The following is a 23161-nucleotide window of genomic DNA, read 5'->3' on the forward strand; positions in this document are numbered from 1 at the left end:
CTTGAGTTGTAGGAGGGCCCACTGTGTGTAGTCAGAGCTCTTAAACTCTTGCACCATCTTTTTCTCTTTCAATAAGAGATTTTATAGAAGTGTTAAGGTTGCTTGTAAATTTATTTCACCTCCTTCGCAGGAAATATTCCAAAATGGCAACTATTAAAAATTCCAAAACGGAGCATTATAGGTGTGTTTCTGTATGATCTGCAACTGTATGCCTTGCACATATTCACACTTACTCACACATGCACCCCCTCCCCCATTTTATTTTCCCTAGTCCCGGGGATAGAACATGCACTACGCACATGTTCTAAGTTCCCAACCTGCATCCTCTGCATTCTGTGAAATGCCTTAATGCTCCATACCAACACTTCTATTCTTTTGATTTAGCATTTAGTTTGGGCTACTGTTTATCTAAAGTCTATATGGGCTGAGTGCACCTTGAGGTCACTGTGGTGATGAGATGCCTTTCTGTACTCATATGATGTAGGTGTTTCTAGCATACAGAAGAAAAGAGATCTATTGCTGCTACACTGTTTTCATTTAACTACTTTTTGTTTAAAGGCTATGTGTGCGTTGGTTAATTTTCTTAAAACTTGACACAAGTCAGGGCCATTGGAGAAAAACCTTCAACTGAGGAAAAGGCCTCATCATATTGTTTTAGAGAAAAGTGTTGGGCATTTTCTTGATTTAATAATTGATGTAGGGGTGCCCAGCTCAAACATGGATGTGGCCACATCGCTGAACAAGTGGTCCTGGGTTGTATTAGAAAGTAAGCTGAACAAGCCATGAGCCATGAGAAGCAAGCCACTAAGCAGCATTTGTTGGTGTCTGCTTCAATTCCTGCCTTTCTTTAGTTCCTATCTACCTGCCCTCCCTCAGGGATGAACTGTTAACTTGAAGTGTAAGATGAACTAAACCTTTTCTTCCCCAAGTTGCTTTTGGTCTTGGTGTTTATTAACAATAGAGATCTGGCTAAGAAAGGCTTCACGTAGTTTCTAGAGGTATTAAACCACATGCCCTGGCTACTTCTGATGAGATGCTAAGTCTAGCTGATTTTCACCTTTGTTTGAAATAAGAACATCGTATCCGTCTCTCAGTGGGTATGATTTGATTGATTATTTCCTTGTCTAGTGGGCAGTGAGACTGGTCTGAAGACAGAGTAGTGTGATGTCTGTTCTTGACAGTCAATATGTTTAGCTAAACAGTGTTGCCTTGCGTCTCTTTCTGTAGTTGCACTATTTGGATTGCAGATATGTTCAAGGAGGCCGGAGAAGTAGATTTCTGAGATGCATCAGATAAATACCTCTTGGACTTTGATTGGCCTGATTTCTCCCTCCTTCCCAAGGCCAAAGGAAGAATAAATTTATATTAAGTAAATAAATACTAAGGAAGATGCTACAAGGATCTCCATAACTTATTATAATAGTAGCTCACTGTTGAGTCTTTCTGTCTGCATTTTCTTTATCTCTTTGCCAATAAGTGGTAAAATGTGTACATAACAAATAAGACAAAAAGAGAAACAAGAGTCTGACTGGTGAGAAACCATTCATCAGAACATTTGGGTTTCATGGGCAGAGGTTGGGAAATGTTTTTGGTAATTGGCTAATAAATTTCTAGACTAAATTCCTAACTCTGTTATCATGAATAAAGAACCACAGAGAGTAAGTAAATATGTGGGCATGGCTGTGTTTCCATGGAAGGATGTTTGGATTCTGTGTAATATTCCTGTGTTGTGAGTTACTATCTTTACTTTTTTAAAGCAATCAGTATTGTTCTTAGTTTCCATACCATAAAATGCAAGTCATGACATTGTGTGACTTAACAGCCATAGTTTATCAAGTAGGGGATAAAAAGAGCATGAAGGTCTGACAACACTTTCAATATCTACCACATATAAACTCTATCTCTGCTTGTCATTCATTCGGCAGAGTACTTTATACTTCCATCATTTCATCTGCAAAGGAATTCTGCATATACCATTATCAATTCAGTCTTTTGAGAACTAGTGGTAACACAGGCACGTTTAGAACTTTTACCCCCAAATTACAATGTGATTCTGGTAAACCAAAATCCTTGTCTTCAGCTGCTTTTCATATGGAATTAACAAGTGAATCTACTAAGGTATGACCTTGCTTCCTGATTGTAATCTCTTCTTTTAATGACACAAAAGAGACTGAAGTGATCATGTTCAACATATTTTTATATTACTTACAACAAGTCTACAATAAAATATATACTATGCATAGTTTAACTATCCATGAAATTGGGTAATAAATTCTAAAATAAAAATTAAATCCCCTGGGTCAGGTAACTAACAAGAATGAGGGGGCTATCATTCTCCACATTAGAAATCTTGTTCTATGAACATTACTTTGATGAGTGAAGAAAGCTTGTGTAACTTGGGCTGAGATTCTGGATATAGCAGCAGGCAGGACTTCTTTTTCTCTATTTTTTTTTTCTTATACATGCTTGTATGGTGGGATGGGATGTATGTCCATGGTATGTATGTTGGGGGCATGGATGCTTATGTGGCATGTGCATCTGTAGGGCCTGGTTGTCAGTGGATGACTCTCTCAATTAATCTCCATCTCAATGTGTCAACATCTCTCACTTGAATCTAGAACTCTCTATTTCAGATTGGCTAGCTAGACAGATTTTTGCAGAGATTTTCTCTCTATTTCACGTATTCTGAGATTGCTGGTAACCACCAGGCACAGCTAGAAGATATTCTGGTGCTTGGGATCCAAATTCTTGTCCTATAACTTTATCTAACAATACATTTCCTCAACCTCAGGAATGAATTATTTTAAAAAAAATAGACCCCCAATTGTATAGAAAATGTATATATTTCCTGTTAAATACTGTGGAAGGGCTGGAAAATGACTCAGTGTCTAGGAACACTTGCTACTCCATATACTTAAAATTGTCTCACAGGGATCTAGTGCCCTTCTAAAGCCTCTGTGGGTACCCCTACATGTGTAGTACACACACACACACACACACACACACACACACACACACACACACATTCTCTCTCTCTCTTAAATACATGCACACACACGCAAAATCATACATATGAGTAAAAGTAAATATGCTGAAACTTATGTTGTGTTCTTTAATAAATTATTAAAGTATGATGAGGTTAAAAATATATACATGAGAAGACTCTGTCTTTATTTTAAGTATTTTTTTTTTGGTGCATGGAAATGCTGGTAATGGACTAATGGACAGAGAGGGCACAAAGGCTGGGACATTTTCCATTCACTGGCTTAACTACATGCACAAAGGCAAGAAAATTCAAATAGCACATATGTGTTTTATAATGAGATCTTTATGTGTTAATTATTGTGTGATCTAAGAGGTAAAATTGTTCATTTATTCTCTTATTGGCTCAGAAAAGGGAAATTTTCACCATATTATCCTTCTGTTTGGAGCCACGACCTCCATGATTAAACTCGGGTTATAATGTTCACAGTCTGTCATTTCTCCATTCAATAGCTAGAAAATCAGCTGTAATGGAAAGCTTAAGATCCTGTGTCATGTCTGCTTTGCTGAATTTATAAATTGTCTGAAAAGAACAATAGCACTAGATAGCTCTGTATAAACACATACACATTTACTTCCTAAATATTACCTAGTAAAATCAGTTTTTCTTTTTTTACAGTAGGCACTACATATTTTGGAAGGCTAATGTTTTATAAAAGTGTGTCTTAATTATTTTCTAAGTATTGTTATTTATTTGAAAGTTTCAAACATATATAAATTTATTTGCTCATGTCCATTCACCACTGCCTCCCAACAACTCCTTTTAAAGCCACCACGTCATTTCCTTTTTAATGTCATAACCTCTTTCTTTGTCATTAATAACCCCTGGATCTTATTAATGCTGTCCATCTGCACAAACTCGTGTTTTTTTAGAGTAGTAAACTAATTGATTGAATGTCAAACTTAGCGCTCAAATTAGAGTACATCTGCAGGAAAACATACTATTATCATTTTACCCTCTGTATTTCTACCTAATATCTTTGAAGTGAATGGATACCGACTTCATTTTGGAGGTATGATGTAATGTAATGTAAAAAAGGTTATTTTTTTTACTATAATATATCAGTATAGTGAGATAGACCCGAGTATTAGCATATCAGCACCAATAAATCTGCAGAGAGGATGGATATAAATTGTTTAGAATATTTTTTTCTGTATTTCTTATATAAGTTATATAAGTGTGTGTGTGTGTGTGTGTGTGTGTGTGTGTGTGTGTGTGTGTGTGTGTGGTGAGGGAATATGCCCGTGCTTCAATATCCATAGAGGCCAGAAGAGGGCCTTGGGCCCTGTGGAGCTGAAGTTAGAGGTGATACCATGTGCGTACGAGGGACTGAACTTGGGTCCTCTCAAGGTCAGTATGTACTCAGTATCTATCTTTCCAGCCTCCTTGGTTAATTTTCATTTTTCCTGGCATGTACATAAACATTATGTATAGGAGAAATAATCAGTCAAGTGAATATCCATCTTTCTACCTCTGGACTTTGCGTCATCACTTATTTTTCCAAACTCTGTGATCCTAGAGCAATAGAAGTTTTAAAACATTACAAGGATCCATTATAGGGCTCTCTCGAAACAGCTTCGCTGGCTTTCTGTTGTAATGGGAGATTTTCCTCTGCTTTGCTTATTGCGTGTCACTTCTGAATGCCTGTTGCTTTCTTCCAGTTGTCATCAGTGTTACCATTGACAGTGAGCAATAATGAGACATTTTCAGGATGCTAATATCTTCCTTTCTTCCTGTTTTGACACTGTGATTGAAATATACATGCACACTGTATCAAATGAGCTTCCAGTAGTTCACTTATCAGCAAGTGGCTAGCTCTTTATGTGCTCCACGTGGTATGGCTCTGGCTTTCTAGAGAACGTTAGACTTGCTTGTAGCTGGTATAACTAAAGGGTGAATTCATACATTGCTTCCACATTAGTCTTGCAAAGAGCAGAAAGCATGTTTGAGACAGGCTTTCTGCTTCCTGTTCTCCACCTGAGCCTGATGGTTCTCACTATGTTCTCTGGCCACAGTGGATGCCTTTGTGAGTGTTCTAGCAGTAGTAGCCCCTACTACACTGATTTGACTTTTAGGACAAAGCATCAACTCATTTCTACTGCTGTTCATAGTACTGAAGTTTAGACTAAAGCTCAGGGACCTCGTGCCTGAATCTGTGCATATTTCCTGTTTGTGTTTTCTTCTTACTAGATCAGCTGATGTGGATCTTGTCTCCACCTCCTTCAGCTATTGCTTCTGATGGGCAGGCCGCCCAGTACCATTGGGATATCAGCATGGCTCCATAGTCTGGGCCACCACTGATAGATGGATTGCCTCAGCCCCTATCCAAAGTCTGGTCCATGGGTTAATTCTAACTTCGGCCTTGGGAAATCCAACCGGGAATGTCATGGTACACAAAGGCCTGTGGCAGCAACAGCATCACTCTCTATCTGGCTTTCTGAGTCTGTTATCCATTCACTATTCACTTTCAGAGGGTGTTTTTATTTGTATTCTTATACTGTGAGAGGCTTATACAGTACACATTAGTGGAAAGACCATGGGCAGGGAACCCTAAAGTTTATGTTATAGTTTGATGCTCTGCACATCCCTAGATGTCTGTTTGCTCTCTTATTTTTAGATTGTTGTTTATTTTAGAACCATCCCTGGGAGAATTAGATAGCGCAGGCTCTGCACTAATTTTTAATCTAGCAGTTCACCATTCGGAATTGTTTCTTCTTCTCACCTTAATGCCTTTTGTAATCTTTCCATTGAAATACCCATTATTCCTGGAGTTAACGTGGACCTCCCACGGTTCTCCTTCCACCCTCGATGCCTGAGTTGCTATGTGTGTCCATGAAGAAGTAGTCAGAGCTACTGAGTGAGTGGATGGTGTTGCTAATGAAGGAAATGTGAAACCACCTGCCTTTCACTGCTGCTATAGGGCAGAGGGCCCATTGGTCTGCATCTCCCCTATATGGGAGTGCAAGGTCAGGCTAATTTTGGAAAATATGCTGCCATACAGAACTACACTCTAAGACAAACTGGCACTATCTTCATCAAATCGTCTCTGTGATTTGCAAAAGGTCATTGCAACTGGGCGTGTTGACAGTTGCTATGTCTCCACTGAAGGAGGGGCAAGGAGGGTCTTTAGACCTGGCCTCATCTCTAGCCACTTTCTTTGACCAGATGAATAGCAAGTTCTAAACTAATTAAATCCCAATTCAGGGATGGGGTTTGAATATATAGGCAAGAAGTATCTAAGGGAAGGGGCCTTATTTATGTGGCATTGGGTGTGCTATCATTCATACAGGTTCAGAACTCGTAGTGTTACATCTTTTTTTAAAATAAATTTTATTTAAATTAGAAACAATCCTATTTTACATATCAATCCCAGTTATCTTTTTAAGGTCACTCACATTCCTGCCTATATCCCTTCATCCATTACTCTGTAAGTATGCCTTATGAATTCATTAGTGCCCCCAGCGTGGCTTTTGGTGGAATCATACTTCAGTTTCTTTTTAGGACCTTAGGGAGACGGTGGATAGATATTGTTTAGATCTCTACTGGAGAAAGAATTTAGTGAAACATGCATAAGTCATATAAATGTTAGCCAACAGTTTGTAGATATCCATGAATAACTTTTTTTGTAGTTGTTAACACTTAAATAACAACTTTTAATTTTTGGTTCTAGGTAACTTTAACTCTTTTGATTAGAAAAACACTAAGATGAACCTCTAGTGAATTTCCTATGACATACATAAATACATACATATAATATATATTGATGTGTGTAACTTTAGATATGCAGTAATAGCCAGTAATAGCAATAGAGTGATGATTAATATATAAATCACTGATTAGAGGAAGAAGAAAATATAAAGCTTCAGAACACATAATAGGCTTCAGTTTGTAGTTGTGAGTTTACAAAAAAAAAAAATCTTGGCTATAAAAAAACAAGTCAGTTTTAAGTCGTCTAATTAGGCAATCAGTTGTGATACTTATCTGCATCCACAAAGAGCTCATAGGAAACCGGAAGTGACTACACGTTGCCTAATTAGTCCAATTAAACACCTGCCAAAGATTTCCAAGCTTAGAATACTCCTCACTCTTAATATGACTAGCACACTGCTAAAAATATAACTTCCCAATGAAAGTATTTTATTTGAAATGTTGGGGAACTATTCTTAAAATACTGTATGAAAAAGAAAAGAAGTAAAGAAAATACGTGTGAATTGTGAGCTTTTCCCCCATCATTTTTTTTTAAAGAAGTAAGACTTTGTTTCCATATTTCTCAAAGTAAGCTGACTGGGTTGGTTGCTTTCAGAGGATTTGTCAAAGGCACCAAGTATCATATCCTTCTCTGAGTCCCCCAACTCTTCCTTAGCTTCTTCCTTGCCTGGGAGTAGAACAGAGGCAGAAATAGCCATGTGGTGACCGGCTCAGGGGAAGCATCCAGCAATACAGATAGATCAGACAAGAAAGCCTTGACCTTTTCAGCAAGTGAGCGGGGGTACTTAGTCTCCAAAGACAAAAACCAGGAACCATTTATATCCAATGATGATAGAATGTGATACTGAAGAAACAGTCAGGCAGCCAATCTTCAGGCAAGTGCTGACAGCATCATTAGCATCCTCTAGAAAGCACCAGTTTGTAGATTAGCATCCTCTAGAAAGCACCGGTTTGTAGATTAGCATCCTCTAGAAAGCACCGGTTTGTAGATTAGCGTCCTCTAGAAAGCATCAATTTGTAGATTAGCTAGTACTCTAGAAAGCACCAGTTTGTAGATTAGAGTCCTCTAGAAAGCATGGGTTCCTCTAGAAAGCTCAAGTTTGTAGTTTAGCGTCCTCTAGAAAGCACAGGTTTGTAGACTCTTGAGGATTCTTTGTATTTTACATCTGGGAAAAAAGTGAAGTACTAAGGGTTTGACTGGTCTCAGTATCACACATTAAATGCATGGCTAGTCACAGCTCACATCCAAATATTCCCTGACCTTATATGTCAGGATCCTGTCCCATGTGGTTGTTGATTATATGTTCAATATTGTAGTAGATGTCACTTTAGTTACAGAGGTAATGTGTCTCAGATAAACTGCTGCATTTAAAATGTAAAATCTTGGGCTGGAGAGATGGCTCAGCCACAACCAAAAATATGAAATTCAAAATCTTCCTGTGAATTCAATGTCATTATTATCTCAAAACAGTAAAGTGGATATCAGACTCATTCTTTTCCCACCCAGATAAGATGTGGAAAACCCCAAAACCTGGGGAAATGGCTGAGGGCCTGAGGTAGATTCTCCAAAACTCTCCTGAAAACTCAGATGTGCTGGCTAGATTCCACAGCAGTCAAAGGTGCTATGCAGGTTACTGGTGAACAAAAGCCATAAGTGATTTATCCTGCAGTGGACCATGCATACATGCTACAACACTGTTCTGTCAGGAAAGGGTAATAGTGGCAAGATTGTTGGAAGGCTAACCAACCATTTTCTGATTAGATTTGAGGCCTATTCCAAAGGAGGAAATCATGAGCCTGGGTCAAAGACCATCACTGGGCAGGTCGTAGGCCTTGGTGGGGACATGTACTACTGTTGTTTTGTGACATACACACTGTTAAACTGCCTGTTAATTCTTTATGTTTGTATCTGTTGATTAGCACTACTCTGAACCTTAGTCAGAGAAGCTTCGGTTTGTAGTGTGCAGCAGCTGATGCAGACACAAAGAGCTGGTCCGTTTCCTGAGAACAAGTGACTATTCCGTGCTTTCCTCAAAATGAGACATGTATACCAACTCACCCTGAAAGGCTCAGGGAACACTGCAGAAGCGTTGGCGAGAGTCAGGAGCTGGGGAAGGGTTAGGAGAGCTCAGACACGCTGTCTCCTAGACAAGACATGGCTGTTGGCCTGATGGCGAATTTGTGGCTACTTAAACAAGACCTGCACAGGATGTAGACTAATTAGAGCTGTTTCATAGTCTTATGTTTCTGTGTACAACTATCGGATTGTTCATATTCATGCAGGAAAGCCAAACTAAGAGACTTAAAACTAAGTAAGACATGAAAGTCGGAAGGACACTTACTAGTGTGTGTGTGTGTGGGGGGGTGGAGTCTGAGGGAGTGGGAGTGAGGATCTAGACAAGAATGTGATCAAGAGCCAATGTGTATAGGTATAAAATCATTAGATATGTAATGTTCTTTGGCAATTCCATTCATGTAGAAAATGAATTCTGATTACAGTCCCCTTTTAGTCTCCTCCAACTTCTGTTAAGCCTCTCTTCCCTACAATTCCCTTTCAGTCACTTATTTCTTGTTTGAACCCCACTGAATACATACATACGTGTGTGTGTGTGTGTGTGTATGTGTGTGTGTGTGTGTGTGTGATATATAATGCAGGTATGTTGGTATGTGGCTATTATCTCAGATCTGAGGAAGTAAAGATAGGAGGAATCCCAAAGCTTGTCACCAACCAGTCTAGTTGAATGAATATGTGAGGTCTAGGCTCTATGAAAAGCTGTCTTAAAAAGAGAAGTGGAGGACAACTATGGAAGGACCTAGTGGTTGGCATCCATTTGCACACACATGTACATACACAGAACACACACACACACACACACACACACACACACACACACACATCTATCTCCATAGTTTTCATTCCTTCCCTACTTCATGCTTCTCCCATTTACTGTCTATTCTTCCCACAATGCTTCAGTCCTGATCACCCAAGACCCATTTTACGGTTTCTGCGCATTAGTGCTTTTAAAGGGATATCACGTCTTTAGATAGAAAACGAGCTGCCTCTTTTTTGCGAATTGTCCAAATAAAGGTTCGGAAGAAGAATCTTGACAAGTATAATTACATCCTGCTCGTGTACCCCTCGTTTCAACAACTATTCTCCAGAGCCTTCAGAGCAATGCTTCCGGAGCACAGTGCACACCAAGGCGATGCATTCACGTGGAAGGGTGTTCTGTCTGTGAAGCTGACCCACAGTAAATGTCAATGTGCTCTTTGCTCATGCTTTTGGCATTTCGCCAGCAGGTTGTAGTTTAATGGGAGAACAATAATGTACACGTACATATCAAATCCAGAAAATGTCAGCAGATTATGTAATTATCTTTTTGAAAAGCTGGGAATTCTTTTAAAATAGGGTATGTCATGCATGCTCTGAGGAAATTCTGCAGACACACCAGTTAGCTAGCTATAAGAACAATTGATTTTCATTTCACAAGTTTATGTAATGTGCCTAATGAGACAAACCTACACTCGGCATTGGTTTAAGGGATAAACGCCATATATCTGATAAATCAGAACTTCAATTTTTAGTCTTTGAAAGGCCCTGCAGCCTCCAATGCATTTTAAAAATCTTTCTTTGAATTTGCTTTTGGGAAATTCTGTTCATGTGTAAATTACAATCTGATTACTGCCCTTCCCCTTTCTAGTCTCCCCCTCCCCCTTCTGTTAAGCACTTCCTCCCTACAATTCCCTTTCAATCATTCATTTCTGGTTTGAGGCCCACTGAGTTTACTCGGGATTATCTGCATAGTTGTGGGTTTGGAATTGTGCATTGGAATCTTGTGGGTGACACAGGGGTTATAAAGCTGATTACAGTGATGATTTCTCCCCCATAATCTATAAGTGACCATGAGTTAAGGCACAGTGGGCACTCCCCTGGTCTGTGGTGGTCTGTCAGTAGACTCAATCGTGTGTATATGTATTGTTCATATAACCAGAGATGCTCAGGCACAGCATTGTCTGTGCAATGGCCCAGGATAGCATTTCACAGCCTTGTTCCCCTTCTGGCTCAAAATTCTTTCTGCCCTGTGTCCTTAATGACCCCCACGTCTCAGAGCAGGTAGTAAAAATATTCTCTACCATGCAATTTCTTTTCGTTCGATTCAAGACCTTATCATAGGAACAAGGAGAGTACTTTCTATTCCTAATTCACAAACACACTATGTATAATGGACTGGGACTAACTGGAGAGTGTTGTGTATTTGGATTCCATTAAAAATGGACCAAGTGTCACTATTAATCATTTGATACGTTTCATTCTCGAGGAAAAAAAAATCTAGAATTAAAATCAGTCTCTGGAAGATTAGTATTTTGGAAAATTCTTTCATTCATTGTTTTTGTGAGAAATTTTCCATGTGTGCTGATGGGGGAACATGGCTACTTTTATAGTTCTCATTAGGTTTTATCTAGTCCTGTCAGGTTCACAAGTTTGCAAGTGTTAAACACTGTATGTGATAACAGTGATGTTGCCTCCATGCCGGGAAATGCTAATTGATTATATGTGCATGTGCATATTCATATGTTAATTTTATATTTAACTTCAGCTGTTATTATTGAATTTATTAATCTAAAAGTCATTTGACTCTCGAAAAGGTGACCTGAAATTTAGCATTTCTATATATCCTAGCTATCATAATTTTACAAAAAATATATTTAAGATATATGTCAAATAACAAAGCTGTAGAAGTCAAGGTACAGACACACACAGTGACATAAAATTATAGGCAAATATTTCTATTAAAGTATGAGAGAGAAAGCACTTGTGTATATTAAAGTAAGAAAATGAGTGCATTATACTGTTATCTGGTAGGTTGATGTTTTTGTTTACTTTCAGTTGTGTATTTGAGTACAGTTTCACACACAGGCCAGAAAAGTGTGACGTTTCCCATGGAGCTGTAGTCACAGACAACTGTGAGCCATCCTGTGTGGATGCTCAGAACCAAACTAGGGTCCTCCGGAAGAGCAGCACCGAGTGTTCTAAAATACTGAGCCATCTCTCTGTGTCAAAATGATATTTGTGGTTGTGCAATACTACTGATATTTTCCTTAATACATTTAAGACATTTAATATTATTAATCTTGTGCATCCTTGTTTTGGAGTAGCTGGTGAGTGTTTATTATCTCAAGATGAGCACGATATTTTTGTTTTGTTAATCACTAATAAGAAGGTTTCTTTGTTGTGGAGTTTGCCACTTTTGAAAGTTACTACAGTTGGCAAATGTAGTAAGTATGAACTCATGCCTTACAAGTGGACAGGGCAAGTAAGAAAGCATGCCCTTCACCCATGTTGCCCCAGTGGCTTTGGTGATGATTTAGAGCAGCTCCTTCATGGTACCATCTCTAGGAGCCTTGATTTTTCTCATCTTTCAGTGATTTGTTTGATATGTTCCTGATCCTTCAAGTTTACTTTAATCTCTGTTGACATTACTGGTAGTGTGCCAATCCTCTACACAGCAGGTCTAAGTGACAAGAAAAGCTTATGAACAATCCCGTCACCCCTTTCTGACTCATGTGTTCATGGAGCTTTGCTGATCATTTCAGTTCTAAGGAAAGGGACAACTTTAAATTTCTTAGGGAGAGAAAACTTCGCTTTTATTTATAAATACTAGTTGTAGGAATAATATTTTCAGTTTTTATTTATTTATTCTTAGAGACTTTCACATACACACATAATATAATCCATTTTTTCTCTCCACCACTGTCTTTATCTCCCTTCTACCCCTACCAACTTCCCACCCCATCTTCCCTACCTGTTCCTTCCTGAAATGCATGACTTTTCATTTTGTTATATGATCCATTACCTTTAATCAGGGTCATCTGTGCGAGCACAGGATATAGACAGCGACTCCCCATTTCACTGGATCTATCCAAAGGAAATAGTTCAACACTGAGAAGCAGAGCCCCTGGAATCCATCTTCCGTCTTTTCTTGCAGTTAATGGGCTCATTTTGGGGCAGCAGAATGTAATAATCTGTGGTAGTTGAGTTCATGATTATAATAGCTATGTATTGTTGGGAAGATGGCATTTCAGAACCCCTTTCCCTCTCTTCCACCTTTCATAGTCGCCCCACTCTTTGGCGTGATCTGATCAGAAATAACAGATGCATGATTGGCATAATCTTTTAACAGTTGCAGCATTTCTGTATAAGTGCATCAGGCCTGCATAGTATGGATGGTTGAGGAACACTTAAAATACAAATGATAACAGATGTTAGCTGGCTTCTTCATTTTTTAAAATATTTAATTTTTTTATTTTTGTCTGTATGTACATATGTGTGTCAGTCTGCACTGCAGGAGATGATATCTTAAAAACATAATGATGATAAAAAATACTAAACGATAGTAAACCTAAAGTGTATACAATGCCTAGAAAGGCCAGAAGAGGACATTGGATTCTCCAGAATTGGGATTATCGGCTGTTGTATATAATTATGTAGGTGCTGGGAACCAAACACAGGTCCTACCTAGGACAGTAAGTGGTCTTAACTGCTCAGCCATCTCTCCATCCACAAAGAATTCCTAAACTTATTTCTTTTTATGTGTATATATATCATTACAGGCCATGGGCCTTAGTTAGGGTTGCTATTGCTATGAAGAGACACCATGACCATGGCAACTCTTCCTTGAAATTGTGTAATTGACATTTCTTACATTCACTAATAAGAATTTTGCCTTGAGAAAAAGCTTATATCTGATTTTAGAGTTGTTAGTGTATCCGTGCTGTAATTTTGAAAACACATCCTGTTGTTAGAAACACTCTTCAGAAGCAATCAAGTTATACCTAGGCCATTGAAATATGATTTTTTTAAAAAAATAGTTTTATTCTACTGTATAAGAACAGTCATGATCAGTTAAAATTGTCTCATAAGGAAAAGAGGAATGCGTTGTATATTGGGTATGTGCATATGTATGTGTGTACTTGTATAGTCCATGATAAGAAAATTCTTTCTAAGCATATCTATTTGCATATATGGGAATGAAATACATTAGTTATTTAGCAGCCATTCATTCCTTTACTAAAAATATTATATACCTCATAAACCATGTGTAGATATTTAATAAGAATGATTTAAAATTTTCAAGATGATATTTACTAACTTCAGATAATATGCAAATACAGTTAATATTAGCTACTGTGTCAGGTTGCTCATTAAAATCTCACACATACAGCAGATTTTTCTCTTATTGCAAAATATCCACGCAGGTTTTTCTCATCCATGGTTTATAGTCCTCCAAGGGAAACTTTAGGACCCGAGTCTCCTTTTTAACTCTGGCATTTTTATCTTCACTAGCTGGCATCCAAAACTGCTGGGAGGGTCATAGTAATAGCTCAAGTGGAGGAACCCATACATGCACTGTCTCATGTCTGTAAATTAAACACATCATCTCCAGGTGAGGCTGGCAAAACCCCACATTCAGTAAGACTGGCTGGTAAACAAGGTCCAGCAATACCCCTGTCTCCTTTCCAATGCAGGTGTTACTGTTGCCTGCCTCTGTCCCTCACTTTTGCATGGAATCTGGGGATGAAACTCAGGTCCTTCAGCTTGGCCTGCAATCTCTCCACAGACAGAACTATCTCTGTAGGCCAGGGGTGACGTTTAGGAGAATGCAGGCTTGGCTTAACTGAGTCCTTTAATTAGAGCTGATTGGAAAATATTTTGAAATTAGCCTGGTTTCAGCTTACTTTCTAGTCTTCCTTTGAACAGTCTGGTTTTGTTTTGCTTTAAAGTTGGTAAATGCAAAACAGTGAATCATGATTCCAGTGGAGTCTTTCCCTAATTATTTTAGGGACTTTCTAGACAGCATGGGTTTCCTGTCATGGGTACTGGTGACTAAACAACTTAAGATTTTTAAAAGACAAATGCCTTCCTACTCACTTTACATTTCTCGTTCAAAACATTTGCTGCTTTGCTGAGAAAAAGGCATTGCTGCCTTGGGCCACAGAAGGACACTGTAATGAGCACTGAGTATGTGTGGCACCGAATCTCACCCATTCAAATGGATCTGAGAGATTGATCCTGCCTGGAGGTTCTGCTGTGGTGACATCAAGGGTCACTGAGGTTACTTCCGTTTGTAGAGATATGTGCATAGAAAATTCTAGTTTCCAAGTGTTTGGATATGAACAGACTTAATTAACATCATGGTACAGTTTACAACTATTAGTCGGTTGCTTTGTGGGAGTTAGAAGCATGAGAGAAACAGAATAACATGTAGGGTCCACAAATTTGTAATATTGTTCAAGTCATTATAACAATAATTCATAATTATTACAAATTTAGTGGCCAGTAGATAAGATTGAGCCTGTTTCAGGGAAATGCCAATATGTTAGCTGTAATACCATAGAAATACCCATTTGTAATTAGAAGACTGTCTCATCAGTAACTCCTCGGCATCTACACTGAGATCCCTACACCAGTTGGTGATGGCATGCTCCCGCTGAGAAGAGAGGCACACACCAAGTCAACAGGCACACACTTTAAAATATGCTTGCTTGGAAACGTCACAATACAAACCATTTTTGTGTGCCACTCATAAAAATCAATCAACGCAACTACAAATTTTCTATGTATACAACCACAGTTATCCTTCCCATGCCTCCTACTTCACCCTACCCACCCAAACACAGTCCACTTCTCATGGGTAAGGGCTCTCACGAGGAGTCATTAAAGTCTGACATAATAGGTTGAAGCTGGCCCAAGCCCCTTTCCCATGGATTAAGACTGAGCATGGCATCCCAAAATAGGCACTGAGCTCCAACAAACTAGCTCATGTACCAGGTTTGTGTCAGGGTTCTATTGCCAGGGTCCTCTCTGATAGTCCAGGATTCACAACTGTCTCCCACATACGGAGGGCCTCAATCAGTCAATGCCCTGTAGTCCCTAGCACTGTGGTCTAGAGTTCATGAGATCCTACAAGCTTGGCTCAAGCTGTCTCTGTAGATTTCTCCATCATGATCTTGACCTCCTTGCTCATATATTCCTTCCCCCCTCTCTTCTACTGGATTCCCAGAGCTGGGCCTGGTTCTCGGTTGTGGATCTCTATGTCTGGTTCCTTCAATTGCTGGATAAAGGCTCCATGATGCTAGTTAGGGTATTCACCAATCTGATTACAGGGGAAGGCCAGGTGGGTATCCTCTCCACTACTGCTAGGATTCTTAGCTGGGGTCATCCTTGTGGATTTTTGTTACTTACCTTAGCACCAGGTTTCTCCCTGACCCCACAATGGCTCTCTAGATTAAGAAATACCTTTTATCGCTTTGATTCTTTATGTCTCTTGTGCCTCTGTTTTATTCTATTTTTATTCTCACAACATATGCAGTGAGCCCAGGGTGAAAATTTAGGGTGTTAGATTGACAATACCTGTTTGGAGTAGGATGTGCATAGTCTTTCCCATGGAATCTCCCCAGGATGTCCTGTGAGCAGGTGTTACTGGGCATTTCAGTATCTGAAAGCATCATTTACCTAAGACCATGCCAGTCTGGATATGCAGCCCTGGGTACAGGGAACACATCAGTTTCATTTACCACTTTCTTACCAGAACATATTCTTGCTGCTCTGACCCCTGGAAGCAAACTATGTTCCCATAGGGACGCTCACTGCAAGAGGTGGTGAATCTCAAAATTCCCAGTGATAGGTGAAGAGTGCATCATTGGGGCTAAGTAGTGCCTTTCTTCTGTAACACTTCTTTAATTCCTGGTCATTAGAATCTCTTTGGTTTGTTTGTTTGCTTGCTTGTTCGTTCTTATGAGGGAGGAATCCCTTCCTTTTTGCCTTCTCTGTCCATTAAGGTGAAGTGACAAGATCTTTGAAATGCTTTTGTCTTTCCTATACTCTGCTGACTGTTTAATGCACCCTTGTCATAATGTGACAAAACACTTGACAGAAACAACTTAGATGGGGATGGCTTGATTCCAGCTCATTATTTCAGGAGAATCCCATTAGTTTACTGTATATATTTAAGATGTGCTACTTATAGTCTAAACCAGGAAAAAATATATACCCTTACTGTCTTGAGTGCTTCCAGGAGCACGGTAGAAATCAATTGTGCATGTTATCTTAAATGTTCTTTACCAAATGCTATCATTTCCTCCATGTAACAGTAGACATATTATATTGGAGATATCTCTGGAAATACAGACTCAAAGTTATGAGAGCCTTGAGTGCATGGGACATATTAGCTACCTGTCTCAGAGCTTGTGGGTTACTGCTATTTTCTTAGATTTATTAAAGTGATTTTACCAATTATTAAAAATCAACTTCTTTTTTTGTCTTATAGACACTCAATTTATTTTTAATTTTTTCACATTTACTTGAGTATCTTTTTAAAAATAAAAGTATGTGTGGGTACTACAATACAATCATCCCAGACTGTCTTCCTGTCCTGTCTCCCTGATCCCTCTCATTTTTTTTCTTTAAAGACTACTTTTACACACACACACACACACACACACACACACACACACACACACACACAGTATGACATGCTAAGTTGATTTAGTGTTGCTCATGTGTATATGTTTCAATGCAGATGACTTGGTATTAAATAACCAATTAGGAGCCTAGACTTGAAGAAAACTGATTCTCTCTGAGCAGTCATTAATTGCCTTGTGATATGTATCTTGTCCACATTGGAATGTCAACTGGGTTCGCTAGTTTTTAGGTGGTCTTTAGGTAGCCATAGTGCTCAGAATCTGTGGGAGTAGCTTCTGCTTGTTTACAGATGATGCAATTTCACAGCTTATGTTCTGGCTACTGGCTCTTGCAATCTTTCTATCTGCTCTTCTGTGATTATTTATTTTTTAATCCCCCATTGTCTTAGGTATAGGGATTGTGTTGCAGATGTATCAGTTAGGGCTGGGCTGTCAATATTCTTTGTATTTTTATCAGATGTTTTCTTTAATGGTCTGTGTCTGATACCAAAAAGAAGTTTCTTTAATGAGAAGCGAGAGATACACTTATCTGAGGGTGTAAGGGTAGATATTAAAAACGCTGTTAGAGATTATGTTGGTTTGAGAATTTAGCAGTAGGAAATTTTTCTCTAGCTTCCATGGCCTCAGCCGCCACACTTGATTTGTAATTGTACACTGCTTTCATGGATTCCTACCTATTGAACAGAAATAGAGAAGTGTCACTATTGTACTTTTGGGGTGTGTTGACATTCTGGTCATTGTTGTGGTTCATAGACATTACAGCTTTGTGTAGCTGCTGATTACTTTCCTTCAATAGCAACAGCATGGAGACGTCTAGAACTCAGTGAGGAGGCTTCCTTATCAAATCCAGCCTGATTCCTCCAATTCCTGTGTTTGTGTGTGTGTGACCTGCCGTCAACAGCACAGACTTACCTACAAATCGAATGAGATGGCTTAATGTCTAATTTCCTAACCCTTTATATCCCTTCTTTATGGTGTTTACCCAATTTACCAATTTTGCCCTCCAATAAAGCAACAGGTGACAACAAAAGGTGTGGGTAATTGTTTCTTTGTTATTAACTGATGAAGACATATACGCTTTTAGGCATATAAATCATCCTCTATCATCTCTCGATTCACTTCTCTCCCCTTTAACTAGTGAGTAAATATGAGCTTTTACTAAAAGAAAGTTAGTTTTTCTTAGAACTGATCACCTTTTCCTTTAGGAGCTACCAGATCATGTCCCATGTTTACGTTTGTCCATACAAACAACTATTTGTTCACCCTGAATGATTTGTTCTCCCAACAATCACCAGGAAATGAAGTCTATTTACGGATTATCTAAATTAGGTTGAATTGTGGGCCTTCATGCAGGAGTGTGAATCTGGATTCACAGGAAACCCCATTCATTGTGGGCAGCACTAAACCCTTGGTAGCAAATCCTGGGTTGTACAAATGAGGAGTGTGAGCCGAGCCCTGGGGCACATGTGCTTATTCATTGCCCTCTGCTGACGATTATGGATGCGGTAAACCAGCTCCTTCAGTTTCAAGCTACCTTGACTTCTCCAAAATGATGGACCAGGATTTCTTCTTCATTAAGGTGTTTTGGTGAGAGTATTTTATGACAGCTACAGGAAGAAAACTAACATAGCCTTGTTATATTATGAGTATCTTCTAAATTATGCAGTAATGCATGGACATAGTAGAAGAGTTGACATTTGTTTACCTTTACAAGGATGGAGCTGTGATGTAGACATTCAGCTATTTTGGTAGCTTCATGATTAACTCCCAGTTCTTAAAGACTGTCTTTCTATCTAAAGTTAATATTTCTTTTCATATTCTATTCTGTTTCTAATTTTAGAAGTATAATAACATAGATCACAGATTTTCACCGGACTACATGTTTGATGAGAATGCATTGCAAATAAACGAAATGAGAATGCATTGCAAATAAACGAAAATATCTCCTCTGGTGAAATGTGCCGAGACCAACCTGAGGGTTTTCCAGTGGTTGTTGTTGCTTGCTTGGGGTCGTTGTTGTTCCCAGAGCCTTGATCTCTCATCCAGATCCTTGGTATTCTTGGTTGAGTAGCGTGTTTTGTGTTCATTATGTCTTTTTTACAGAAAACACTTCTGCACTTTTGGTGATTTTTCCATATTGCTAGGACTGAAAAGACTGGAATGTGACCCTCATTGCATGCACACTGTACAGTAAAACTGCCACTAGCTGACATTCTGATTTTATAGATACTAGATTTTTGTGAGTGCTACTTTTTATCAAATGTTCACACTGAAATGTCCTTGTGTTTATATAACGTACTATATGTAATTAATCAAAAGAGAGCTGAAGGTAGTAGCTCCTAATATGTATAGACTACATCTGCACAGCTGCTTGTACCCATTCTGACCATCATAGTAGAGGTTGATTTACAGCTTTATTTCCTTTGGTGTTGCCTCTGGCTGTAAAAAGGCATGAAACTTAATTATAACATTGACTAATGGCTTTGCCTGCTCCATTATGTGGAGTAGCCATCATTATTTTGTGGAACATCTACCAAAAGAAAGGCAGACTTGTCACGGGGGTTGCTTTTCTGATGTGCAGAGGTTCTGTGTAATGAGGATATAATGAATAAAACTTATCATTTGATAGAACTTTGGTTTTGGACTGGCTTCCTTAATAACTGAAAGAGAAATTTTAATGGTTCTTACTATAATACGTTTAAATTAAAATTACAAAGCTCTCCTTTTTAGGAAGCTGATAAGTTCCTTGTTCAATAGTAATAAAAACAAATAGCAACAGTTGTTGACATATTGTAGAACACCTGAACTTATTTCTTCCTTTCAGATTTCTCTCTGGCACAGAATAAAGGTTCTAATGTCTATAGGGGTTAACAAATTGTTTTAGAGACATTAAAAGCTTTATTAACAAATTAAGTAGTCCTCTGTATACAGTGGTAAGAGATAAATTACAACTGAGATATAAGTTCAAAGTATAGTATAAAGGGTTAGAGCTGGAGCTATGGTTTAGCAATTAAGGGCACTTATTCTTGTAGAGGTTCTCTGTGTTCAGCTCCCATCTGAACTCAATATTGGACAGCTTACAACTGTCTGTAACAATAGCTCTAAATGATCCAACACTTTTTCTTGGTCTTAATGCATAATTAGAAATTATGAGTCAATAACCCAGCTCTAGAAAATCTTACAGAGTGGTTTCATAGGTTTTCTTTTGTGTTTCAGGTAACAACACTTGTCAACACAAGCAACAAAGGTCCATCAGGTAAAAAGAAAGGAAGGTCAAAGAAAGCCCACGTGCTGGCAGCATCAGTAGAACAAGCTACTCAGAACTTCCTCGAAAAGGGTGAACAGATTGCTAAGGAGAGTCAAGACCTCAAAGAAGAGTTGGTGGCTGCTGTGGAGGACGTGCGAAAGCAAGGTAGGTGGAATAAGATGGTGCTGATGCTGAGGGTTGCTGTATGAATGGGATATTGTTTTTTAGACTTAAAAGAAGTGTTTACCATGTTCTCTGCACATGAAGTTTGCAATATTTGCTGGGAATAGTTGCATATGTATTTCAATGTTTTAGTGCAGGCATGGCTCCAAACTTCACACTTTTGATGTTACTTAGAAATCTTCCTATTGCTTGCTCTTGGAGGATGAGAACAAATTCTCCTATTAAACAAATACCTTGGTATGGACTTGGAAGGTATGGTTTCTGTAATGGCCCCAAACCAAGTATTTTAAGGAGGATAGGAAAGGCGGGTGCAAAACCATGTAGAACAAATGTTCCACGTGATTCTCTAATTATATTTTAGTTCACAGGGTTACTCACCTAGTTAACATATAGTTTATTTGGCATTTTGAACATTTTTTCATTAGCAATAAAATACATGTAAGATAAAAATAATTTCTGAACTGCTTTAAGGTTCATTTACAGTTTAGTGTTGGCAAGCCTTTGCACATCTTTGAGAAAGTTGTTGCTAGATATTTTTCATCTAAGAAAAGTAAAACTGTATGCATTCATTCAACTATCTATATGTTCTTCTCAAAGTATCTGTGACACAGTCTTCATCTGTTTGACAACTCTGGATGTTTCATAGAAGTGGGGATCTGTGGCATGCCTTTTTCTGACTGGCATATTTCATTAAGTACAATGTCTTCAACAACTATACATGCTGTAACATATAACATTATTTTAGCTTTTCATGACTAAATAATATTCCATCATATATATATGCTCACAGACTTTTGTGTGGAATTCAATATTTTACTCTTGTGAACAAAATACCTATTTTAGTATATTTAAGTAAGTAAGCACATGATTAGGTTTAGTTATCAGTTTGAAAGAACTTAAAGTTACCCAGACAAAGAGACTCGAGAGATTGTATATATTTGATGCTCTATAGGGTATTGCCTTAATTAAATTAATGAACGTGGAAAGACACATCCTTCTGGAGAAAGGCATCCTGAACTGTACCAAAAGTACAAATGACATTCTATCTTGCCATACTGTCAATTAATGAAAGTATATGCCAAAGTATTTGTTGAACACTAATATGTAATGTCTAAAGGAATGATTCATTAAGTACTCTGTACAAACTTACCGCCTTTTGCAGTACATAGATTAATGTTTAGCATCTTAAGTTTAAACCCTTCCTTTCATGAAAACACACAAATTTTCTCCATTTATTGTGTATGTGGTATACAGATTTGTGTACATATTCTTTGCATGTGTGTGGGTACACATGCACTTTGTATCTATGTTTGTGGGGCACAAGTTTGATATGGGGAATCATCATCTATTTATTTTCCACTTTTCTCAATGAGACGGGACCTTTCAATCAAACTTGGGGTGTGCTGATATAACCAGTTTTTCCTAACGGCTTATTGTGTGGAACCCTTGTCTCCAAATTCTAAGGCTACAGTAACAGGCAGGCTACCACACTCAGCCAAAATTTACATGGGTTTCTGGAGATTATAACTCTAGTTCTTGAAATTTTGTAGTAAGAGCTTTAGCTACTAAGCTGCCTTCCTAGCTTCTGACTGAACTTCATGCCTCTATTCTGTTTGCCTTCCTCCTAAAATTTAACTTCATTTTTAAGACACTGACTCAAACCGTTACTTCTACTGGCATGTTTAATCTTCCATATTCCACCTTATGTGAACAGAGCACAAATGTATATGTGTTCTGAAAGTATGAATGCCTCCATGTCTTGAAGTACACTTAGAAGTTGGTGTTCTTCTGAAGTATAGCTGGAAACCTGCTTGCCGTCATGCATCTGTGCCCTAGATAATTGCTTCTTGCTGTTGCTTTCTTATGTATACTAATGTGCAAATGTAAAAAATGCAAGGTGTATCCCATTGGGCAACTGTTTGCTCCTGTGAAACGCACAGTGTTCCCAGTACTGAACATATTTACGGTGAAGAGTTTTGGTCTCTCTACCTCCTTAACCATCTGCCTTTTACATTAGTAAATTTTCCTGTTTACTTTCCACCCCTTTGGTTTTCCTTCATATTTTTTTTTTCTTCTAAGGTAGTTGCAGTATGTGAATCTTGGTGTTTGGTTGTCAGGAAGTTTATATGCAACGGTCTAATGTAACTCCAATAGAATAATCAATTGGCTAGATTGCCTTTGTGGTGTGAGAATACAAGGTTGTAATTTAGGACTGCTTACAGTGGCTACTCTTCTGAGAATAGTTGAATACTCTGTGTTATCCATCTCCTCTTACAGAATCGATACTTATGAGTAACCCATATGAAACCCTGTGACCATGTCTTCCTTTTTCAGAACAGTGTCACATTCAAATACACCTTACTGTAACAGGCAACAAAGGAACAGTCAAATTATTAAGAAGCTTGCTCACAACTCCCCCTTTAGTCTGTGCTTTTGGATACTCACTCACACTCTACATGCTTCCCAGCTGTCAGCATGTGACTCTTTGCAGACTGGAG

At 38.5% G+C, this 23161-nt stretch overlaps 1 protein-coding gene across 2 annotated transcripts in view; it reads left to right on the top strand.

The window, feature by feature from the left end:
- The window catches only part of Ctnna2 (catenin alpha 2), a 1034505-nt gene that overhangs the window by 171320 nt on the left and 840024 nt on the right, over positions 1-23161 (top strand). For both annotated transcript variants that reach the window (XM_051202772.1, XM_051202773.1), the window contains exon 3: positions 20450-20645. In XM_051202772.1, coding sequence (XP_051058729.1) covers positions 20450-20645 — 196 coding nt within the window. The remainder of the gene's footprint in view (positions 1-20449; positions 20646-23161) is intronic.

This window comes from Phodopus roborovskii, unplaced genomic scaffold, assembly GCF_943737965.1.
Source record: "Phodopus roborovskii unplaced genomic scaffold, PHOROB, whole genome shotgun sequence".
Taxonomy (NCBI): Eukaryota; Metazoa; Chordata; class Mammalia; order Rodentia; family Cricetidae; genus Phodopus; species Phodopus roborovskii.